This window comes from Idiotropiscis lumnitzeri, chromosome 6, assembly GCF_059441095.1.
Source record: "Idiotropiscis lumnitzeri isolate Australia: NSW breed Sydney's pygmy pipehorse chromosome 6, RoL_Ilum_1.0, whole genome shotgun sequence".
NCBI classification, from domain to species: domain Eukaryota; kingdom Metazoa; phylum Chordata; class Actinopteri; order Syngnathiformes; family Syngnathidae; genus Idiotropiscis; species Idiotropiscis lumnitzeri.
In genome coordinates this window covers 3,160,359-3,180,170 of record NC_142396.1, presented here as the reverse complement: position 1 = coordinate 3,180,170, position 19,812 = coordinate 3,160,359, and the positions used below count along the sequence as shown (strand labels likewise).

Sequence of the window (19,812 nt, the reverse complement as noted above, 5' to 3'; positions counted from 1 at the left end):
CCATAGTTTTAATCTCCGGTCACGTGTCGCGAAAAAGACGATCCAATCAGAGGGGAGCGCATTCGCCGTCATACGTGATCAAATCTTGCGTCGTATCGCACATCGAGTCATATTGCACGCTGGGGTGGGCGCTTAACTTGCCCGGCAACAGTTCGCCCAATCAGAAGAGAGCGTGGCACACGCATCAAAATGAATGATATCATCGCGCCGATGGTGGCGGGACCGCACCGGATCCGATGCGATTAACCAACAATAGTTTTCTTCTATGTCGGAGAAGAGTCCAACATATATCGGATATCGAAATCGAGATTTCACGTCGCGCGATATCGCAAGACCATAACGGTGACATTCTATCGAGGCACAAGTGAATTTGTCACACATGAGCCAGAATATCTCGTTGCGGTTCATTGAGCTCAGCCCAAAACGTTGAGCGGAGCGCATTCGTCCTAATTCCGTATCGGAACGCGTCGTTTTGCTTCGTATCGCGCCCACGATTAATTTTTTTTTTCCCCAAGATGGCGGCGCGCATGGACGCAGCGGCTAACAGCTCTCCCTCTAATTTCTAAAAAAATTAAAGCGACGACGGACGAATACAGTTAAGAAAAAAATGGAGTCAAATGGATCGACATGCCCTCGTTGAATCGGATGAACCGGAACAGAATCACGTATCAGATCGTGGTGGCGATGAACATGCCCGGCAACACTTTGGCCAATCACATCAAACGGAACGGGACGGCGCAGCGCAGCGCAGCACCGCCGACGCGACGCGACGCGACGTGTCAGTGATCGAGTGAAGAGTTGATCCAATGAGCAGAGGAGCTTCCACGCACATTATTGCCATTAACGCGTTCCTGCGTCTATTTCCGAGTCGCAGCTGTGCGGCGCCCGCCCGGCTCGGGTTTCCCGGGACGCCGCGACGGCATTCAGTTTCTTCCTTGGAGGAGGTCCCGTTCCTCCACCTGCCGCCCGCTGGCTTCCTTCAATCACGTCCTGACCCGAGCGCTCCCTGCTGACTTCGCTTTCCGGAAGAAGCCTCAGAAGGCAAAAAAAGGTCCCCCCCGCGTCGCGCCTCCCCAAACGCTGACGTCGGGAATGTGTTAACGTGAGCTCATCCCGTCGGCAGAATTTTTTTAGCCGTCCGTCTCGGCGCTGAAGTGTTGATCCCGCCGCCATGTGGCCGCGTGCCACGCCCGTTTGCGGCTTCGCAAATAGACGCTATCGACCCTCTGGGATGCCAACGGCGGGAAAATGACACCGTCTGAACCATCTGAACCATCGGAACCATCTGCCGTTGATCCGGCAAGAAGCAAACCGAGGCTTTGGCCGAGCCAATAAACATTAAAAGAAGATACTGGAAGTTAGACGACAGCGTTGTAATTGACTGACACCTTCCAAACAATCCAAAGCGTCGTTTACTGCCATTGACGGCTAAACACGTCCACGATTCATTCTCTGGTCGGAATTAAAGACATGAGAGGAAGCTTAAGTCAGTCAAAATTGACAAGCGTGACGTCGACCAGATATCGACGTTCACCAGAAACTTTTCAGTTGACTGACGGGAGTCTCTAAATCAGTCAGCATCTTTTTTATTTTTTACTTGTTCACAAAATTGATCAGCACTGGATCGGAAACATGAATATCCAGCGGCGAGACGAGTGTTCAATTTCTACAACATTCTGAGGAAATCGCAATGTCCCATCGCTGCTGAGCTATTTCTTTATAGATCAGGAGGGGGGGGGTGACCATGTTTGTGACCCCCTGCTCTCACCAGACGCTGGACACCCTCCTGATATTCCAGCACAAAGCACAACATCAAAATCAACAGTGCAAGTTCAACGGACTGACAGCTCCTATCGGGTCCAACTCGAGGCGTTCGACGACCTGCGGAGTACCTGACAACATGGCCTCCACTCACACTGGCTGGCCTGTTGATACATTTGAGCTCCACGCTTAAACCAGAAGCAGAACTTAATGATGAAGGCCAGGTTTTGGAACCGGGGCAACGGGAGCGGGGCTATCTGACAAGAGCTTTGGGACCTTGACGACCGCATTGTAACACGTCGCCGTGTGGATCGTTGAACAAAGACACATTCATCAAAGTCAAACTTTTCTTTTTTTTGCACTCATTCAGGGAAATTTGATAGCTGAAGAGCTCTCATTTCTTGGGAACGACTGGACTATGGGACTATTGGACTGCAGGACTGTAGAACGAGGATTAGGATTAAGATTGGGATTTGGACTTTCTTACCTGAGCTAAGCAGAAGAAAAGAACGAGGAAGTGTGAAGCGTGGAGGTCCCCGCTGGCCCAGAGCGGCTGTCAGGTTCTGCAAACTTGCCGCGCTGATTATGTTCTTGTGTTATAGTGACACTGGATCCGGCAGGCCTCCTCATTGGCCAAGGAGCCGGGCAGAGGGCGGGACCCCGTGGGCCGTGGGCCTGTCGCTGCGACGGGAGCCCTCCTTTCTTCTCCTGGTCCTCAATAAGGAGATGCCAGCACTCGGGCGGGGAGAAGGAGACGCTGGCTCAAGTTTGGACAAGAACCAGCGCATGGCAAAGTCTTTGGGCTATTCTGGGAACACGGCATGAGGCAAGCACATTTCACAATCTGCAAGAAGAAGAAGAAGAAAAAAAGCTTCCTGGTCCAACAGCTGCTCTCCTTCCAATCGTTTTCTGGCACTCTCTTCTCAAAGTTGCGTAACATTCTCCTGTCAGCGTTCCAGTCATCTTCCCAACTTTCTTCTCAAGGTGGTCGACCTCTTAATGATTCTCCTCTCACAGCATTGTTGTTTCACTAATAAGGTGCCAAATCATGTCAATGTAGTCCTCCGGGCATTCTCTCCTCAAAATTCGGATCAGATTGTTTAGGAGCAAAACGTCCTCCTCTAAATGATCTCTTCTCACGGGTCTGAGTGTAATTCTACTGCTGAGTTGATTGATAGTCTGATTGATGGTGGCAATCGTTACTCACATGTTAAGCGCCTTCTTGTGACAGCACCAATATTCTCCACTAGAGGGCGCTGCAGTACCATTCCATGAGGTGAGCGATACCTCCGCCATCTCACCTTTCAATTTTGACCCCAATATACAGCAACATGAAATAAAAAAGCATAATATGCACAATAGGTCATGTAAAATAACGTGAACTTTTAGATGCACACTTTAGCTTATTTTGACAGTCCGTCCTTCGTCCTCCGTCCATGGCTTGGGCACCCTTCCGTCATCGTCCCTCCGTTCTTTCTAAAAAAAAAAAAATAGTTAAGTGCCCAGCTCTGCATGTGATATGACAATATGCTAAACAAATAATGAATAACGATGACGTCATCAAGAAACTGCGTCATTTTGTGCAGTGTCATGTTACCAGGAAATTTAACGCGTTCATTTCGCGTTAATTCGCTCATTTCTAAATGCCGAAATCATTTTAGAGTGCATTCATGGGTTTCGTACTTTTACTTTTATTTTGAAAGTCTGACCGGAACACGTGACACAATCTGCATCCCCAAAAGTCGCGCGAGCTCGCGCATCGAGTGAAAGCGAAACCGGTGGAAAGATATTTCGCCCTTTTGGCATTTGCCTTTTTTTTGTATCAACAAACGTTTCCAATTAAATCGTTTTCAATGACGTGATCAAATTGAGTTACGTCGACAGAAGCAAAAAACAAAATCAAAGAAAGTTACTCGCGTTCTGCGTTGGACTCGAGATGCATTCAAAGACCACTGACACAGTCGGACATCTGGGTGATCTTTCGTTGAAACAATCAACTGTGATCTGCACATCGCTAATCAATGCAGGCTTTCTGACACGGTGCGACTTTACTAATTGTGACTGTTTCATCCAAAGAACACACACGTTTGTGTTTGATTTTAATTTTTATGAACAACATTTCGCCCCCCAAAAATGATTGCACTTGTCACTACTGTATTTCATTGATCAAATTATTCACTACAATTTAAAACGTTACTTATGCACATTTGCACTTGATGTATAAAAAAAAGTTTTGCAAAGAAATAGTTCACGATAAGAGTGAATTTCAGCTGGTATTCGCTTTTCGAGGCAAACAGAGAGGTTACATGTTCTGGTGGGCAGGAATGAACCTCAGAGGTCAACCAAACAAGTGACTTGCGCTGTGTATTCCTGAGATCATTTTTAGGAATTCTATGAAATATAGGCGGGCCCCCTTTTTTTTTCGTGACGACACGAAACGTAATGCAACGCGGCGTGACGTCACAACACGTCACGGAATTGCAATGAAACAACGTGCAAAGTTGTGCGCCCGGTGACAAAACGGAACGCAAACAAACAAAAATGTAACTTTCCCGTCACAACGGAGCGTCACCTCGTGGAAGTGCACATGGAACATTTTACGCCGACGTAAAGGAATGGAGAGCATAACACCACATATGACGTCAATTGACGTCACGTGACACGCCTTCCAGCGCAATGTGACATGTGTCACAAATGACACAAAGCATAACCTCCATTGCTAAGGTCGTTATTGTGTATCAGAAGGCTGAGATGGCTCTCGGGGGGGGTCTCAGGGTCCTGAGGTAAGCGCTCGGGTGCGCCGGGGTGGGGGTGGGCTGGAAAAAAAGGGTTCGAGTTTGCATCCCAGCAGCCTGCTCGGACTACGTTTATTTTGGGACTGTCATGGCGTGCGGAGGAATGGGGGGGGGGGGGGCGGGCGGCGGATGAGGGTCGAGTGGGGCGCGATGCAAAGCAGCCGCTTTGACACTCTGGGCTGCGACAAGCAGGCAGCACCCGGACGCACGGTTGCCCCCCCACCCCGCCCCCAGCACCACTGGACCAGGTAGTCGATGCACCTTTTCTTTCCTTTTCTTCTCCACCCACGAGAGTTTGGGGGAGGGTGGTGGTGGTGGGGCGGGGGGGGGGGCGGGTTCGGTGTCAACGCACCCCAACTCCCCACTTTGCTTGCTGCCGTATGTTGTTGGAGGGTGGCCGGGAGGCAGGCTGTGTGTGTGTTGGGGGAGGTTTTTTTTTTTGAGGGGGGGCGGACTTTGAAAGCTTCTTACATGAGTTTGCTGTGTGACTTCTTGACCGGACTTGTCTTGCTTGTCCTGCTGCACTTCAGCCACCAGTCGCAAACCGGTAAGAACATGTCGAGGGGCTGGTGGGGGTCGGGGGGGGGGGGTGTTGCTGTACTCCGGTGAGTTCTTGGGTCTTTTTGGGTTCGTATCGGTCATTGGGGACCACGACAGCTTTTATGACACGGCTATAATTACTCTTTCCACTTTTGACGCCAACCTTGCAGCGCCTTAAAAGGAGGGGGCGGGGCTATTGTGTGCTCATGTTTTGAACGTGGGGGGGGGGGGGACAGCTGTTTGTTTCCGATCTTCCGCTTTTTTTAATCATTTGTAATTCTTCTTAGGTCTTCCTAACTTCTCGTGTGATTGGCCCAATCGGCTGTCAGGCAGGCGTGACGTCATCGGTCTTATGACCACCAGCTATTTTCACACCTCATCACATATGCGAGTATAAATACACACAGTGTACTGTAAATATATCGTCTTTGCCAGGAGGAAAAACAATAACCGGCACAGTTGGAATGGCAACATAACTGCTGAATTATTAAAAAAAAAAATCATAATCCAAAGTATTTTTTTTGTGATATATGGAATGATAGCTCCACTTTGGGCAGATTTGTCAACGAGCTTGGCAAAAATCAAAATCCACGATTCAAATGACAATATAGGGGGCAGAGATTAGGAAAATAAAAAGGTTGAATTTCAAAATGACTTAAAATGATTTGGCGAGTCAAGCCACAATTTTATTTGTATTGTTGTTGAGAGGATGTCTTTTTAACGTGGAGAAGAAATCCGTTTGTTACGAAAACACGTAAAAAATGTTTTGCAGAAGCGTTTTGCTGCCACATGAGAAAAGTTTAAAATCGTGTCATAACGTGATTCATTTCATATTTTCACGTGGCAAAGTTCGCATTTTAATATGCAAATTTTGAAAGCATGACAAGTTTGACGTCGGCATTCAGCGAAACAAAAGGAAAAAATTGCGTCAAATGGGAAATGAATCAAGTTTTAACATGACAATCTTCTTTTTCCCTCTCGTGGCAGCAAAACGCTTCAGTTTTGAATGATGAAATCACGTTGATTTCTTGGAATAGTTTGCATCTGGTTTGAATGTTTAAGCGTGCAACCCAATTCCTTCGATACAATGCATGAAAATTTGGCTTCAATGGGCAAAACTAAATAATCAGAAACTTTGATGGTAAAAAAAAAATATTCAGATAAAATTGTCAGGTCATTTTTCCAACACTCCCAATTTGGAAAAACTAACCTTTTCATCTTGAATATATATTCCTTTTTATTGCTAACATATGTACGACTGCAATCTAAAAAATAAATATATATATATATATAAATATATATACACACATCATTCCTGTAAAATGACATACTTTACAATGGAAAACATGCAGCTTTTTATCTGGAAGATATTCGACTTCAATCTCCGAAAGGTAAATTTTTTTTTTCTTAAATAAATTGGTAAATACTACAAGATCTTTGTAGAAAAAACAAAAGAGTTTAATGGACTTAAAAAAAGGAAGGTACAAACTCGAAGAAGCACAATCCCCCCCCCCAAAAAAAAGGCCTCAGTGATTGCAAGGTAAGCAGAGATAGCAAACAGGAAGTGATTGTACATCTCAGATGATGGAAACAAAGACAAATGAACGCGCGGCAAATTGCACCGCTGACAAACAACAGCTGACAGCAGATACACAAAATGTCAGATAACTGTTTGCACGTTTAATAACTGGAATTAATTGCTGCTGGCGTCGGGGGGGGGGGCAGTGTGTGTGTGTGTGTGTGTTGGGTGGGTGTGCAAGCTGCAGAGAAAGGAGACCACATCAGTAGTCACTTGGACACAAATCTGGAAAAGACAAAAAAAAAGGACATTGTTGTTAAAAATAAATCTAGAAATAATTTTCATAGTCACTAGAGCAGTGCTTCTCAAATAGTGGGGGCAAGCCCCACTTGGGGGGGGGGCATGGTGTGATGCTGTGGGGGCTGCGTGCGACCCTGGCAAACATGCATTTTTTTCCACCGTACTACAATAAAGTGTAATAGCACATCCACTCCACTAGTAGGCTCTCATTGAGAGTATTAACTTGACGGAGTCGGGGGTTTTTGTTGCTATTATTCAGAGTTGTGGCAAGAAGTGGGTGGTGGAGCGGGGACGCAAATTGGCCCAAAAGCAATAATTATTGAGAAGCAGTGGGCTAGAGTGCGATGTTGGGAATCAAATTGACCCATTCAACCCCAAGAAAGTGTCGCAAAGAAACAAACAAATATAACCGGAGCTTTAATACTAAGTCAGACTAAACATTTTCTTGAAAGGTGGGGTCAAATTTAAGACCAAAACAGTCACATACATCTATATACGTAAAAAATAAGTCTAAAAAAAAAAGAAAAACGAGGTAATGAGACATTGAAAAAACACAAGCTATGTAAAAGTCCAATATTAGTAAAAAAAAACTAATTCTTGTTTATTTTGTGCTGTTTAGCGTCTGGCATCCAACTGTCCTGTGAACAGTTTTGGGGAAGCAACGTAGGCGGGGTTTCGGTTTTCAGTTCATTGAGAGGTGAGTTCATTTATGACAGTTATTAGAATCAGTTTGAGAGTGAACCCTGTCGTATTGGCAGGCTGAAAACTGGTCTCACTGTTAATTTAGCGAGCTAAGCTAATTCTAGTTGGATTATCTGTATGACTCAGTCTGACACGTGTTGTGGTTTGGTCTTCAGGAGGTCAAGTTGCTCATGGCAGTCACTTACGGGGCAACCATCCCGCCCGGATTTTTTACCCTCCAGTACCCGCCCCCCTTGTTCCCCAAGCCTGGGAAAGAAAATGCCCGCCTCCAGAAGCTCCTGAAGCGCAACGCCAAAAAGAAGACGTCCCCGCAGACGTCGCAATCGGCCGCCCCGTTCCGCTCCAGCCTCTCCCCGGTCAACGAAGCCAGCCCTGACCTCGAGCGCAGCGACCACTCCACACCGCCCAAAACTCCAGAGGTGCCGTATGGGTTCTATGCCGCCCAGCAGTCATCTCACTTTGTTGCTCGGTCGCTTTATCAGCATGTGGCGTCGCCGTACCCGCAGCGAGCGGCCTTCTCTCGAGCGGGCAGGTTCTCGCCTCAGCCGGCCGCCTTCCCGCAATACCCACAACATGGCGGCGGCGCTAGTTTGCCGCAACGAGCACCGCCGACTTCGATAGTGCCAGTCCTGCCAGGGCCATTCCAACAGATTCCCGCCATAATCACTCAACAACCTTCTTCTTCTGTGCCTCAGTTGTGGATTCCTTCTCCAGAGTTGAAAACCACACATCCGAGTCCTTTTACAGAAACTCCCAGACTTGCTGTAGCCCCACCAAACAAGCCAAAACCAGTCAGTCCCAATCCAAACACCTATCCGGCAGCGGGACCTCAGGCTTTGACTCGGCCTCTTACCGTGCTATCTCAGTTCGTCAAGCCCAAAAGCCCTCGTCCAACATTCAAAGCCACCGAACCTTCAAAATCACCCAAGGCCATGTTTGAGGTTCCCCAAATCCGCCTGTACACAGCAAGCACTTCCTACTATGAGACATCCAGGACGCCGCCAGTGTATGACACAGTTGCCCTAACCGCCATCGGCAGCACCGTCGCCACTGAAAGCAACCAAGAAGCAAGTCCAGCATTTGAAGCCAGGGGGTCCATCACCCCAAATCCTGCAGTCACCTCGGAACCACAACCAAAAACACCAACAGCAGATGTGCGAACAGAAACAGCAAAAGTAGAGATAAACACTTCAGTGGCTCCAACCATCGAAATTAGGAGAGCCACGCCCACATCTGAAATGAGAGTCAAAACAACAACTCAGGAAATGCAATCCCCGCGGTGCCTCACAGGGCGTCCGAGAACCCCGGCAAAGCGTGCAGCGACGCCCGTGTTCGAGATTTCCAAACCTAACCCTCTCCTGTTTGCAGTGTCTCCAGTGATGATGGAGCCCGAGGTGTCCAGATCCCCCAAGATGAGAGCCAAGACTCCTGACATGAACTTACCCTCGACGGTTCTGAATCGAGAGGTCCAGGCAAGCTTCCCCCAGTTGATTACAAAGTCCAAATCAGAATCAGATCTGACCAGAAGAACGCCAACAGTTGAGCTAACATCTGCAGTAACATCCTTTGGATATCAGAGGCCTAAAACGCCGACCTATGAGGCATCCCGGCTGCTCAGCTCATCTCCGGCTTTTAAAAGACCAAGAACTCCCACATATGGAACTTCCCCCCATGGTGTACCCGCTGCAGCCTTCCAGGGGTCAAAGACTCCAACTCTAGTGGGGCCCAAATCCAAGTCTACCTACCGCGGATTGATGCCTGGCGAGTATGCTGCTTATGGTGGAGTCAGAACACACACGCAAGTCTATGGAAATTCAGGATCTCAGGATGCAACCCATGAGGAGGCTGCAGCCACCCAAAGTAAAACAACCCGAGAAATGATAGTCTCAGAAGTCAAAGAAACGCCCACATTTGAGGACAAGGTCTCTGCCACCCCAAAAATTCCCATGATTGTGGTTTCCCAGACACCCGAAACCTCTGTCGTAAAACCAAATTCGGAAGCAAGGATGGTTCCTCCACTGTTGCCGGAGAATCAACAACAGATCCACAAAACTCCAAACGACAAAGCTTCAAGCCCAGACAACAGAACTCCCATCTGCGAGAAGACCGATGTGCCAAAACCTCCTGTGGCCAAACCAGCTCCTCCAACTCCTGATAAGGACTCTCTGAAGGCAGTCAGAAAGCTTCTCGGCAAACATAAAGTCCTGCCCTCCAAATGTCAAGATCAGGCAATGGTTGAAGAGCCCGTGAAAGTCCCTGAGGTCGACAAGGTCAAAGTAACATCGTCCCAAAGTCAAGACAAAGACAACAAGGCTGGAATAGTTGCAGGAGCGGATAAGAAAGTAAACGAGTCAACTAAAAGTGTCCAAAAACCGAAGACATTGAAATCAAAAACGAGCGGCTGGTCCAGACTTAAAAAGCACATGGTGGTGGAGCAGGAGGAGCCATTGTTTCCACGGACGGATGGAGAAGGCCACGACCACAGCCAGGTGGTCCACACCAGCGGCTCCACACCTCCGAAAGCCACCAAGATGTGGGATGCCGTCCTCTTCCAGATGTTCTCCAGCAAGGAGAACATCATGCACCAGATCGAGCTGAAGGAGAAAGAAGACCAAGAGAGGACGGAAGGGAAGAAGGACGATGTAAAGAGCAAAGACGAGGCCAAGGAAATCCCGTCCTTTGCGTACCGGCTGCCCGTCTTGCTCTTCAGCCCCAAGTTTGACGCCAAGAAGCTAAAGGAGGCTGCGTCCAGGCCGCTCACAAAGTTCTCAACCGTCTTCGAGATGGGCCTGATCGGACGCAAGGCCAAAGACGACGAACCAAAAGACTTTAACAGAACCGCCAGAGGCTTCAGCTCTTCTTAAGAAGTCTTTGGATGTTTTCAAAATGGTTAGCAGAATCACAGTGTGCATGTGTGGGCTCAGCTTGGTAATCGACAGCCCTCGAGTCGTCGCCGGGTCCTGGTTGTGCTTGTTTGGACTTTACGTCAGCACCTCGTTTGTCTTACAATTAAAAGCTTTGATGTTTGAACAAGCCTCACATTTGTTCCAAATCTTCCTTTGGTGGTCTTCCATGTTCACCGTGGTGCTACTCGATTCTTGATTTTTTGACGCTTTCATTTTGACGCTTTACATTGTGTCATAAAGAGGAAGCTTAATCATAACGTTTTATCAGTTTGTTGATTTTGATGCGTTCTAGATTAGACTGAATGGATTCTGGAAGGTGAACGTTTGTGTCAATGGAATGTCAAGGAACTTGAAGGTCGCCGTGAAAGTTAAAAAGACGAAGATTCGGACAGTCAAAAAGTTGGGTCAACTGGCGATGCCCCCCCGCTCAACGCTTTCTTGTGAGTGCGCTCATTTTACTTTTCTAAAGCTGACTTTAATCTGAATTTCCACCCTCACTACCCAAGGGTTATTCAAAATAAATTAATCAAGTTTTTCACCAGTTGCCAATTTTTGTTCAAAACTCCTAAAAGCTAAGGTTAAGAGCTAGAATTTTGAGTCGGGTCTGGATTTGAGGTTTAGGACCTCACAGTTTTTCATTACAGGAACTGTTTCACAAAAGGTTTTAATTCCTGGGAAAATGTGAGCTGCTTTTAGACTGTCGTTTAGACCAACACGTTAGTTTTACCTGACTGATGATGTGTCAAAAGAAGACCCCGCCGCCCCCTTTGGATGGTAGTACTTTCAAGACTCCCTGTAACCTCTTTTCAACATTGAAAGTGTGGCGCTGTTACTTTCCTCGTCCATCTGATTTGCACAAAAGTTGATTGACGACAATGTTTTGGGGACAGGAATGATTTGCCCAAATTGAGTCCCTGGAACTGTTTCAAGCATCATGAGAACCTTTTCCAATCAAGTGTCCTCTGAGGACTTTGTAAATCAAAATGTAAAAACTTTTGGGATTATTTTAGAACTGAAATGTCTTAAGAAGAGCTTCCCGATCATTTCCACAGCAAAAGTGCCTCCAGTTTCATTTGCAAGTTATTTCAAGCGGGTGTGACTTCACTCACCAGACTTTCCGTTAGTCACAAGTTCCTGGTCCACGGAGATCTTCTCGTACTTGCCGTGTCCCGTCACAACAAACTTGTACTTCTTACTCACCGCCGGCGAGCCCTGACAGTAACACAAAGAAGCCCAACAAACGACAGCATGTCAACAATAACACGCGCGCGCACACTTGCATGTTAGCATGAGCATGTGTTACCTTGATGTTTGCGGTGGACCTCCCTGATGAATCTCCAATAACCTCCCACAAGTTCTTCTTCTGCATTACATCTCCACATTTCATGTCCTGACAACACGCAGTCATCAATAAACAATGAGCTTGCCTAGCATGAAGGCGTTAGCACCACTTTCACGATACCCTTTTGCTGACCTAGTAGTCTCGCGCGCTACTCACCGCTACTCGACTCTGCAGAGGTCGGTCGCCGTCCGGTTGGCCCCTCACCCACTGAGTGATCAGGTTTGCCACACCCACCTTTAAGCTGTCACTGTCCTGATTGGTGCATACGCGAGGAGGTCAGCACCAGAGTGCAGCAGCAACAATTAAATCTTGAAGGTCTCATTTGCGCCGAGATGTTTCTCGAGAAAAGTTCAGGACAACTGTTTCTCATTCGGGTCATGCTCGTCCGCAAAAACTGAATGGAGGGAAGTGGACTCCAGACCTGAAGTTGCTTCTTCGGTTTTTAAATGTAGGTGCGTACGTCCACTGGTAATGTCTCAGATGGCCATGCTGTTGTTGACCAGAGACCTCAAATCCAGGTCTAGAGAGTAAAAACCCTGCCACAATTTGTCTTGAGCCGCAAGTGTCAGGTCAGTGAGGTACCGGGAAGCTCGTTTACAAGAGACGCAAACGGTAACTCAAAGATGACTTTTAAATTAAAGCTCAAACGTTTTCAACAGCCAACAAGCGTCCTTGCATCCAACCTTTTTTTTTTTTTGTGGCTGACCTGGATGACTCACAATCGACTCAGACGTTCTCTCAACAAACTTCTCACCTTAAATTAGACCTTCAAATTACCCTTACCCGGCCTGAAGATGTTTTGAGGGGGCTGCTGCTCCGCGCCTCACCGGACTCGAACAAGTTCCTCTTGGAGGTGACGGCCTCCAGCGAGTTGGGAAGGTCCGCCGCCGGGGCCTTCGAGCCTCGAGGTTCCTGAGAGTTCTGCACGTATGGAGACACCGTCAGCAAATTCATGAAAGATTGGTTTTTAGAAGAGCAAAAGGACAATCCAACTTTATTTGTACAGCGCGTTTTGCAACAGCTGGAGCGGTAACAAAGCGCTTTCTATTTGGAGAAGTAAAAATCAGCACACAAATGGTGTTCCACAAGGCTCTGTTTTGAGGCCTTTGCTGTTTTTGCTGTACTCGCTGACCCATTTAAACGATCAATCTATCGATTGTCTGTGTGTGTGTGTGTGTGCGTGTGGGGGTGTGCGTGTGTGTGCGTGTGTGCGGGCGTGCACGTGCGTACCTCCACAGCGTGCGCGTACTGCTCAATCTTGTCATCGATGTTGCTGACGAGGACGAGCGCCGGCGACCTTTTGAAACTGTTACTGACCAATCGCAGACAATCACAAGAGTTGAGCACGTTGCCATGGCGACAAGACAAAGAAGCAATCTGTCAAGCAGCATTTCCACTTAAAGCTCCAGGAAAGCCTTCTTGGAACTTTGTGGCACCAAACGAAAAGGTCCGTGTTCAGCACCGCAGACCCCGCCCCAAAATGTTGACATTTTCAAAAGAGACATTCACCTTTTCTTCAGGGAGCGGCTGAGGGACTCTGTCCTCTCCGTGATCTGAAAATCACAAGACGAAACATGAACGTGAGGGCGTGCTGTGAATTAAGTCCCGCATTGGAAAGTCCGAAACGAACTGAAGCCTCGACAAGGTGTTCAAATGTTTGAATGTGTTTCAGATCATTTTAAAGTCTTGAAATGTCGCGTGTAAAGGTTTTCAAACGGTCGCGAAACAAGTCTTTCAAATAGATCGGAAGCGATTCCACGCGATTGATTGGTGCTCGGCTCACAACGAGACTGGAACGCTTGTGCTGGGATTGCTTCAGGCTGACAGCCAATCAGAGTGAAGCGCCAAAGTCATTACTTTTGCGTTAGGTTGAAGTGTGTTCATGTGGGGGGGGCAAACCCCACGAATCCGATTTCATCCCATTTGAAAAAGGAAACTATCGGCTGGGCCGCGCTAACACAAAAACACGTCGACTCTTGGTGAGACATGCTAACGTCAAACATGACATCATCAGATGACGTCCCGAGCGAAGCAAACGTGCGTCGTCGGATTTACGGTTGGCGGTCGCCAGCTGGACATCGACACCGTCACCAAATGGGAACCGAAGCCACGGCGCCCGCACACAAATTAGGCGAATGTGACACAACACCATCAGTGTCAAACTTTTTTGTCTTCATGGAAACATGACACAATGGTGCCCGTGATCGATTTACTTTGTGCGTGGGCGTCTTGATGGGGTTGAAGGCTTCGTCCACATGGGCGTCGCCGTCGCTCAACATCTTCATCCTCTCGGCCGCGTCCGTTCTCCTCCTCGCCAACTCCTCCTTCATGCGGCAGCGCTCTTCCTGTCAATCACATTCAGAGCTAATCACCGATCACTCTCTCCCCGTCTGTGGAAACCATCAAAGATGACGCCCAACTTATCAAATCCAGTAGAAGCCGTAGCACGTGAAAATGTTCAGCCAAAGCATTTGAACGGACTTTTCGCCGTCAATCAAAAGCAACCAATGAGATGCGAGGCTTTTTTTTGCCGTCCTTTGTGGCTCGCGCGTGGCCTCACTCACCTCCTGTTTGACAAAGCACTGCCGTTGCTCGTCTGGTCGTCGTCGGACCTCCTGGTTTCGAGCGCGTCTCCTCGTCTCTTTCCTACCGGCCAGCTCCTCCAGCTCCTGCTCGGCTTGGGCGTGTCGGCGCTTCGGCGCCTCCAGCTCCTGGCTCTCTTTCTCCTGGAGGCCTCGCCGGATCTTCTCCAGCCGACGCTCCGCCTCCAGGATGGCCTCCGCCTCGCCGTGATCATCGCACCTGACACGCACGCAAATGCTAATGCTAATGCTAATGTTCACGCTGGCAGTGTGTTCGCATGTACCTGGTGGACCTGCTCTTTGATTGGTTGCTGGGATGTGATGTCACTTCCTGTCGGGCAACCTCTGCACCTGGTTTGGAATCTTGGAGAAGGAAAACGTTGGATGCGTATGACACTTGGACTTGCTGGCGTTCCTCCACCTGGACGCAAGAACCGCAAAAACGGCAAACTTACGAAAGCGACGTGCGCAAGAACCACGCACAATAACGACACCATAAACACAAATAAACCTTAGAGGACGCAAACAAGAACCACACAGGAAGCACAAAGCGACAACAAATCAACAACAACGAGGAACCATGCAAGAATCTTCACCACCAAAAAAACGACACAAGATTAACAAAACAATTACCCAAAGACCTTCAAAGAAACATCTGGGACACTCTCGAGAATCACAGTGGAACGCAAAAAGAAAAACTGCACAACAGCGACTTAAAGAGGATGCAGGAAGCAGAGAAGAGTCACTCAGGGAGCGGAAAGTCCGGAACACAACAACCAACCACCAAGAATGACCACAACAAAAAGAACCACGCAAGAATAGCCGCCCCCCCAAAATAAAATAAACAGAACACAAAACGATCCGGCAGACTCACCGAAAACAACAACAACAACAACAACAACAACGTAAGAAGGGATCCCGAAGCATTCAGGAACCACACGAGAAGCAAACAGAACCACGCAAGAACCACAGTAAGCAGCACCCCCAGGTTTGACATGACAAGAGCCGCACAAAATGACACGAGGGAAAAACACAAAACATAAAGCCGAAAACACCCAGAAAGCTCACAAGAACAACTCAGGAAACACAAAAGAACCAAGCTCAAACCATAAAACAATGAGACGGCTCAAAAAATAAAGAAATAACACATGCGGTCTCAAGAAGGACGGTAACACGAGCACACAAACACACACACACACGCGCACACCCAAGAACAGCAAAGGAAAAAGTTAAAAAGCAAAAGAACAACACAACGACCCACCAGAAAACACACACACACAAGAACAATCACACAAGAACTGTGCAAGGGCCAAATAAGAAGCACAAAAGAAACAATGAGATCAAAACCAAACGAGAACCACTCTTAAAACAGTTGGAGAACCACACACGAACTACACTCGAAGCGTACACAAGAACCGACGAGCAGCGATGCACGATCCACACAAACGCAACAACACAAGAAGCACAGGAGAGCCGCAAAGGAACCGGAGGAGAAAGAACCGAGAAGCAGTTGAGCACAAAATGACAACCAAGAAGGAAGCACACACACAAAGACAAACAAAAAACATCAAAGGAGCAAAAACCAAAGCATACAAGAAGCACGCGTGAGGAACTACCGCAAAAAAAAAAACAAAAAAAAATGACTGGTCACCTGACTGCGTGGAAGTGCGTCCGTGCGGTCGGTCTCCGGGCTTGGCTTGCCATCATCATCTTCATCTTCATGTTCGTCGCGAGCGGATGAAGACGAAGGCAAAATCCCGCAGGTGTCTCGCGTCGCTGGCCTATAGGCGGCGCTGTTGCGCAGGTCCCCGCCCTCCTGCCGCCCTGCCCCAACCGCCTCCTGCAGGCGCTGCTGCCTCCTCTGCGTCCAGTCGCTGAAGCCTTCGTCCTCCTCCAGCGACGGCGGGCCGCGAGGCTTCGGCACCTCCTCAAATCTGGACGAGCGAGAAATTTGCAATTTGGAATTCAAGCGCAATGAGCACTTAAGGAGAGGAAGACGCTCAAGTCCAGAAGACTTCAAATATTGACGCGATCCTTTTGATATTCTTTGACAAGGATGTCGGAACGGGGAGAAATGTGCATGTGAATTTTGTTAACGATTGGTCGCGGGCACAAAGACAGTTTTCACTTTTTTTTTTTCCATGTCAAATCGCACCTGCGATGGTCAGAAGGAAAAACATATCTGGTTTATCAAGAAAAAGTGCACCCAAGCACGTTTTGGGTTGCATTGGATTAAGCAGACGCTGGATTGACGTGAGGTTTGCATCAGTACGAAAAAAATCAATAAATATTGATTGAAGTGCTTTTTTTGTGATGAGATTTACGACAAATTGACACGGCCCCTTTTGGAGCTCGGCTGGTTATGTATTTCGGTTTCAGCTGTCGACGTCACAACAAGGAGGCCAGCGAGGTCATATTGCTCCAATTGTCGGTTGTGTGGTCTAAAAAGACGACCGATGGCCGCCCAAATGCAAATTTTCTCCACTTCAACCTTTGAGAGTCAAAGAGCCTTTGGCACAATAGTTTGGATTATTTGACATCAAACGTGAGGTCATGTGATCACGTCCACAAAATCAAAAACACTGCGCTGAGCGATTCGCCACTGACGCAGGTCGAAGCGGGCGAGAGCAAGAATGCGCACACGAACCCCGACAAGTTATATTTTGGACATTTAGGTACGCTAAAGTCTCGTCAACTCTCAGGAGGCAGGCGGCAGCTGATCTTAAAAAAAAGGCTGCAAAACGGAACACGCAAACATTCAAGTAGTTTGTTACTCTTCGCAAACTTGTTTTGACAGCAACTTGCCCGGTCAGCCAAGGAGGAGGTGGTCCACCTCGCGTTGTTTGCTCAAATAGCAACGCGTGAGCCAACATTGACCTGCAACGTTTGCCTCAAAAGAAAATTCTCCGAACGCAGTCAAAGATTCAAAGTGGCATCCCGATTGAAGGCCACGCCGTTCGACCGACCGTAGGCGGGTCGCCAGTCGGTTGGCGATTCTTTGGAGGTTGAGTTGCAAAACAGGTGCGTGCGTGAGACGACTTACGCGTGGTGGCGGTCGTCCGTCCCGTCAGTAAAGGCCGCGTCGCTGTTCCTGCCAAAGGACTGGTCTCTGGCTCGTCTCCTGCGTTCGCGTTCGATTTCCTCGGCATCCTCGACGCTCCTCTGAGCCGTCAGTCTGCCATCACATCGTCACCGTTACGCACGCGTCCATGTCTTTTTGGGACTCTTCCAGTTTGCTTTCAAACGTCCACCCAGGCATCACAAGAAGATTAAAAAAAAACAGAAAGTCCCCATCGAGGCCGCCGGCATGTTTTGCTAGCGACGTGTCAGCGCTCGTTTGCAGACAAGAAAGATGTCCCGAGGGAAGAAAAGTGTGACGAGTTCTAAAAGACCTCAAAGACGTGTTGTCATCGGCTGCACGATGCAACGGCGACATAAATAATAATTACAGGTCGCGCACTTTGACGAGATGATGTCATGACGAGTCTGGACTTGCCGCCGCGCATTTGTCATGTTTCCAGCGCGACAGGCTCGCATTCCATTCAGCTGAAAACACGTTCAACTTGTACGGACGAACGACAAAAACGTAAACGGCCACAGAATTTGTATGAAAATATACACTTGATTGTCAGACATCATCTTTTAAAAAACAAATGTAGTCGTGAAGCTTTGGACATCGGCAAGTATGTTATGCTATGCGGGAGGGGGGGCGATCTCCTGTCAATCAATCTGATAACACCCTCCCCATGGGAAAAAAAACTGGCGCTTATCTGATTTGAAAATGTGCGTCTATACGTGTGTGTGTGGGGGGGGGGGGAGGTCATAGGTCACTGTCTGTTTACAGCTGTTCTGCTTCCTGAGCGATGACATCATCACCACGCCGAGATAAACACACACGCGCTGGCATTTCTTCGGCTGCCCGACTCCGGCAGCATTTCAGCCGGAAATGTGTGGAAATAAAAGCGATAAGGATTCCAGAACCGTCGGCACGGAAACCAAGCATACATATCGGCTGTTTGTTCTCATTTGGACGTGACGTCATCACACGGTGACATCGCAGCCGTTGAGCGGCACGTGGACCCGCCTCCCGCTTTAGAACATGACAAGAAAGATTTGGAATCCTAATCATTCAATGAGGTGAAAATGCTCACCCGAAAATTGTGTTTGCTGTTTTGTGCTTTCACTTTGACTTGTCTCTCCCATGGACACGAGTGAACGCTTCAGTCGGTAACCTTTGACCTCTGAAACTTGCGCCGTTTCCTGGTCAGCCTCCTCCGGACTGCCGCTGACAACAAAGAACTGGCTTCTGTCCCAGATTCAATGTCAACATGTTGTGCGTCCTCACATTCCAAATCCCGTGAAAGCTTAAAACCTTTGTGACCCACAAAAAAAATAAACAACTGCCAGCTCCCAACGCCGCAAATATCAACACTTGTTTCTGCCGAACCAATTCAGAAAGTCGGAATAAAGTTGACAAAGCACCTCAGCGGTTTGTGGAAAACGTTTCTCATTCATCTTTGGGGTTCAAACGCTTTGCTGTTTTCCTCGTTTGGATTTGAGCGCTTCACCTAAAACATCCCTGACCTCAAAACCTCCCAGTAATCCCAATTCCACCAGCAATACCAGTAGGGGGCCCACAATAATGGAAAAAAAAAATCAACTTGCAACAACATTAGCAGGAGACGACCAATATTGAACGTTTGCTTCCAGGAAGTGGTCGGCCACCCATCAGCAAAGTGTTGAAATGAACAACATGACATTTGGCCAATCACGAGCAAGATCTCAAGAAAGCGACTCGGCCATTTTGCTGTCAAGTGGACAATTTATGCTCATTCAATTTATTTCCAAAAAGGTCCATTTGTGGTGCCGTTTTGCGTTTTGGGGTTTTGAGCTGTCCCAGAAGCAAACGTCACTTTCGCTTTTTTTTCTTTTCACAAAAACACCCTTTGTTTTTTTTCTTTCTCTGCTTTTTGGTCAGAAATTGGTGTTTTTGGGGAGAAATTGTTCTTCTACTAATTGCTGAAAAACGGAAAGCATGACAAGCAAACATTTTGTTCCCCGAGCATGAAGAAGGTCCCCCCTTTCTTTTGGAAGGTTTGCTTCGTATATTCTTACAAAATGAGTTGAAAAACCCCGCGTGAGTTTTGATGGCCACAAATCGGAAAGCGAAGATAAGAAGAATGATGACGCCGATGACGAGTGGAGCGGACCGACCTGATGAGGTTCTGGAGACCTCGTTTGCTGGAGTTTCTCCTCAGCAGCGCGTCGGACATGGTCCGAGTTCTTGTGGCTCCAAGTTGCCTTGTGCTGCTTCTTCTTCTCCTTCTGGGCCGCTTCTTCTTGTGGGCTTTTTTATTTTTTTGGG

General features: G+C 47.9%; 3 protein-coding genes across 12 annotated transcripts in view; 1 reads left to right on the top strand and 2 right to left on the bottom strand.

Moving 5' to 3' along the window:
• LOC148334557 (troponin T, fast skeletal muscle isoforms-like) overlaps window positions 1-2,352 on the bottom strand; it is an 11,949-nt gene extending 9,597 nt beyond the window's left edge. For all 5 annotated transcript variants that reach the window (XM_088298174.1, XM_088298169.1, XM_088298170.1 and 2 more), the window contains exon 1: window positions 2,249-2,352. The gene's annotated coding sequence lies outside the window, so the exon portion shown is untranslated. The remainder of the gene's footprint in view (window positions 1-2,248) is intronic.
• Window positions 1-19,812, bottom strand: part of lsp1a (lymphocyte specific protein 1 a) — a 20,197-nt gene extending 385 nt beyond the window's left edge. Inside the window, exons 1-13 of one of the 3 annotated variants that reach the window (XR_015844042.1) lie at window positions 19,662-19,812; window positions 17,491-17,622; window positions 16,099-16,381; window positions 14,732-14,868; window positions 14,430-14,667; window positions 14,079-14,210; window positions 13,375-13,418; window positions 13,096-13,177; window positions 12,649-12,786; window positions 12,022-12,117; window positions 11,827-11,913; window positions 11,633-11,735; window positions 3,159-3,237 (exon numbers count right to left, since the gene is read on the bottom strand). Coding sequence is in view for 2 of the 3 variants with exons in the window: in XM_088298167.1 (XP_088154293.1) it covers window positions 6,878-6,900; window positions 11,633-11,735; window positions 11,827-11,913; window positions 12,022-12,117; window positions 12,649-12,786; window positions 13,096-13,177; window positions 13,375-13,418; window positions 14,079-14,210; window positions 14,430-14,667; window positions 14,732-14,868; window positions 16,099-16,381; window positions 17,491-17,622; window positions 19,662-19,720 (1,554 nt within the window). In the remaining variant the exon portion in view is untranslated. Of the gene's footprint in view, window positions 1-3,158; window positions 3,238-6,530; window positions 6,901-11,632; window positions 11,736-11,826; window positions 11,914-12,021; window positions 12,118-12,648; window positions 12,787-13,095; window positions 13,178-13,374; window positions 13,419-14,078; window positions 14,211-14,429; window positions 14,668-14,731; window positions 14,869-16,098; window positions 16,382-17,252; window positions 17,444-17,490; window positions 17,623-19,661 lie in introns of those variants that run through there. The other 2 variants (XM_088298167.1, XM_088298168.1) reach the window with 2 other exon arrangements.
• On the top strand, window positions 4,506-10,645 carry prr33 (proline rich 33). Of its 4 annotated transcripts, none has more exons than XM_088298163.1 (4): window positions 4,975-5,103; window positions 5,384-5,483; window positions 7,535-7,612; window positions 7,773-10,645. In XM_088298163.1, the coding sequence occupies exon 4, from the start codon at window positions 7,788-7,790 to the stop codon at window positions 10,479-10,481; it is 2,694 nt and encodes an 897-aa protein (XP_088154289.1). In that variant the 5' UTR covers window positions 4,975-5,103; window positions 5,384-5,483; window positions 7,535-7,612; window positions 7,773-7,787; the 3' UTR covers window positions 10,482-10,645. The 4 variants fall into 4 exon arrangements, with proteins under 4 accessions (XP_088154292.1, XP_088154289.1, XP_088154291.1 ...); XM_088298165.1 differs by having other exon boundaries at window positions 5,384-5,487; XM_088298166.1 differs by lacking the exons at window positions 4,975-5,103; window positions 5,384-5,483 and adding an exon at window positions 4,506-4,544.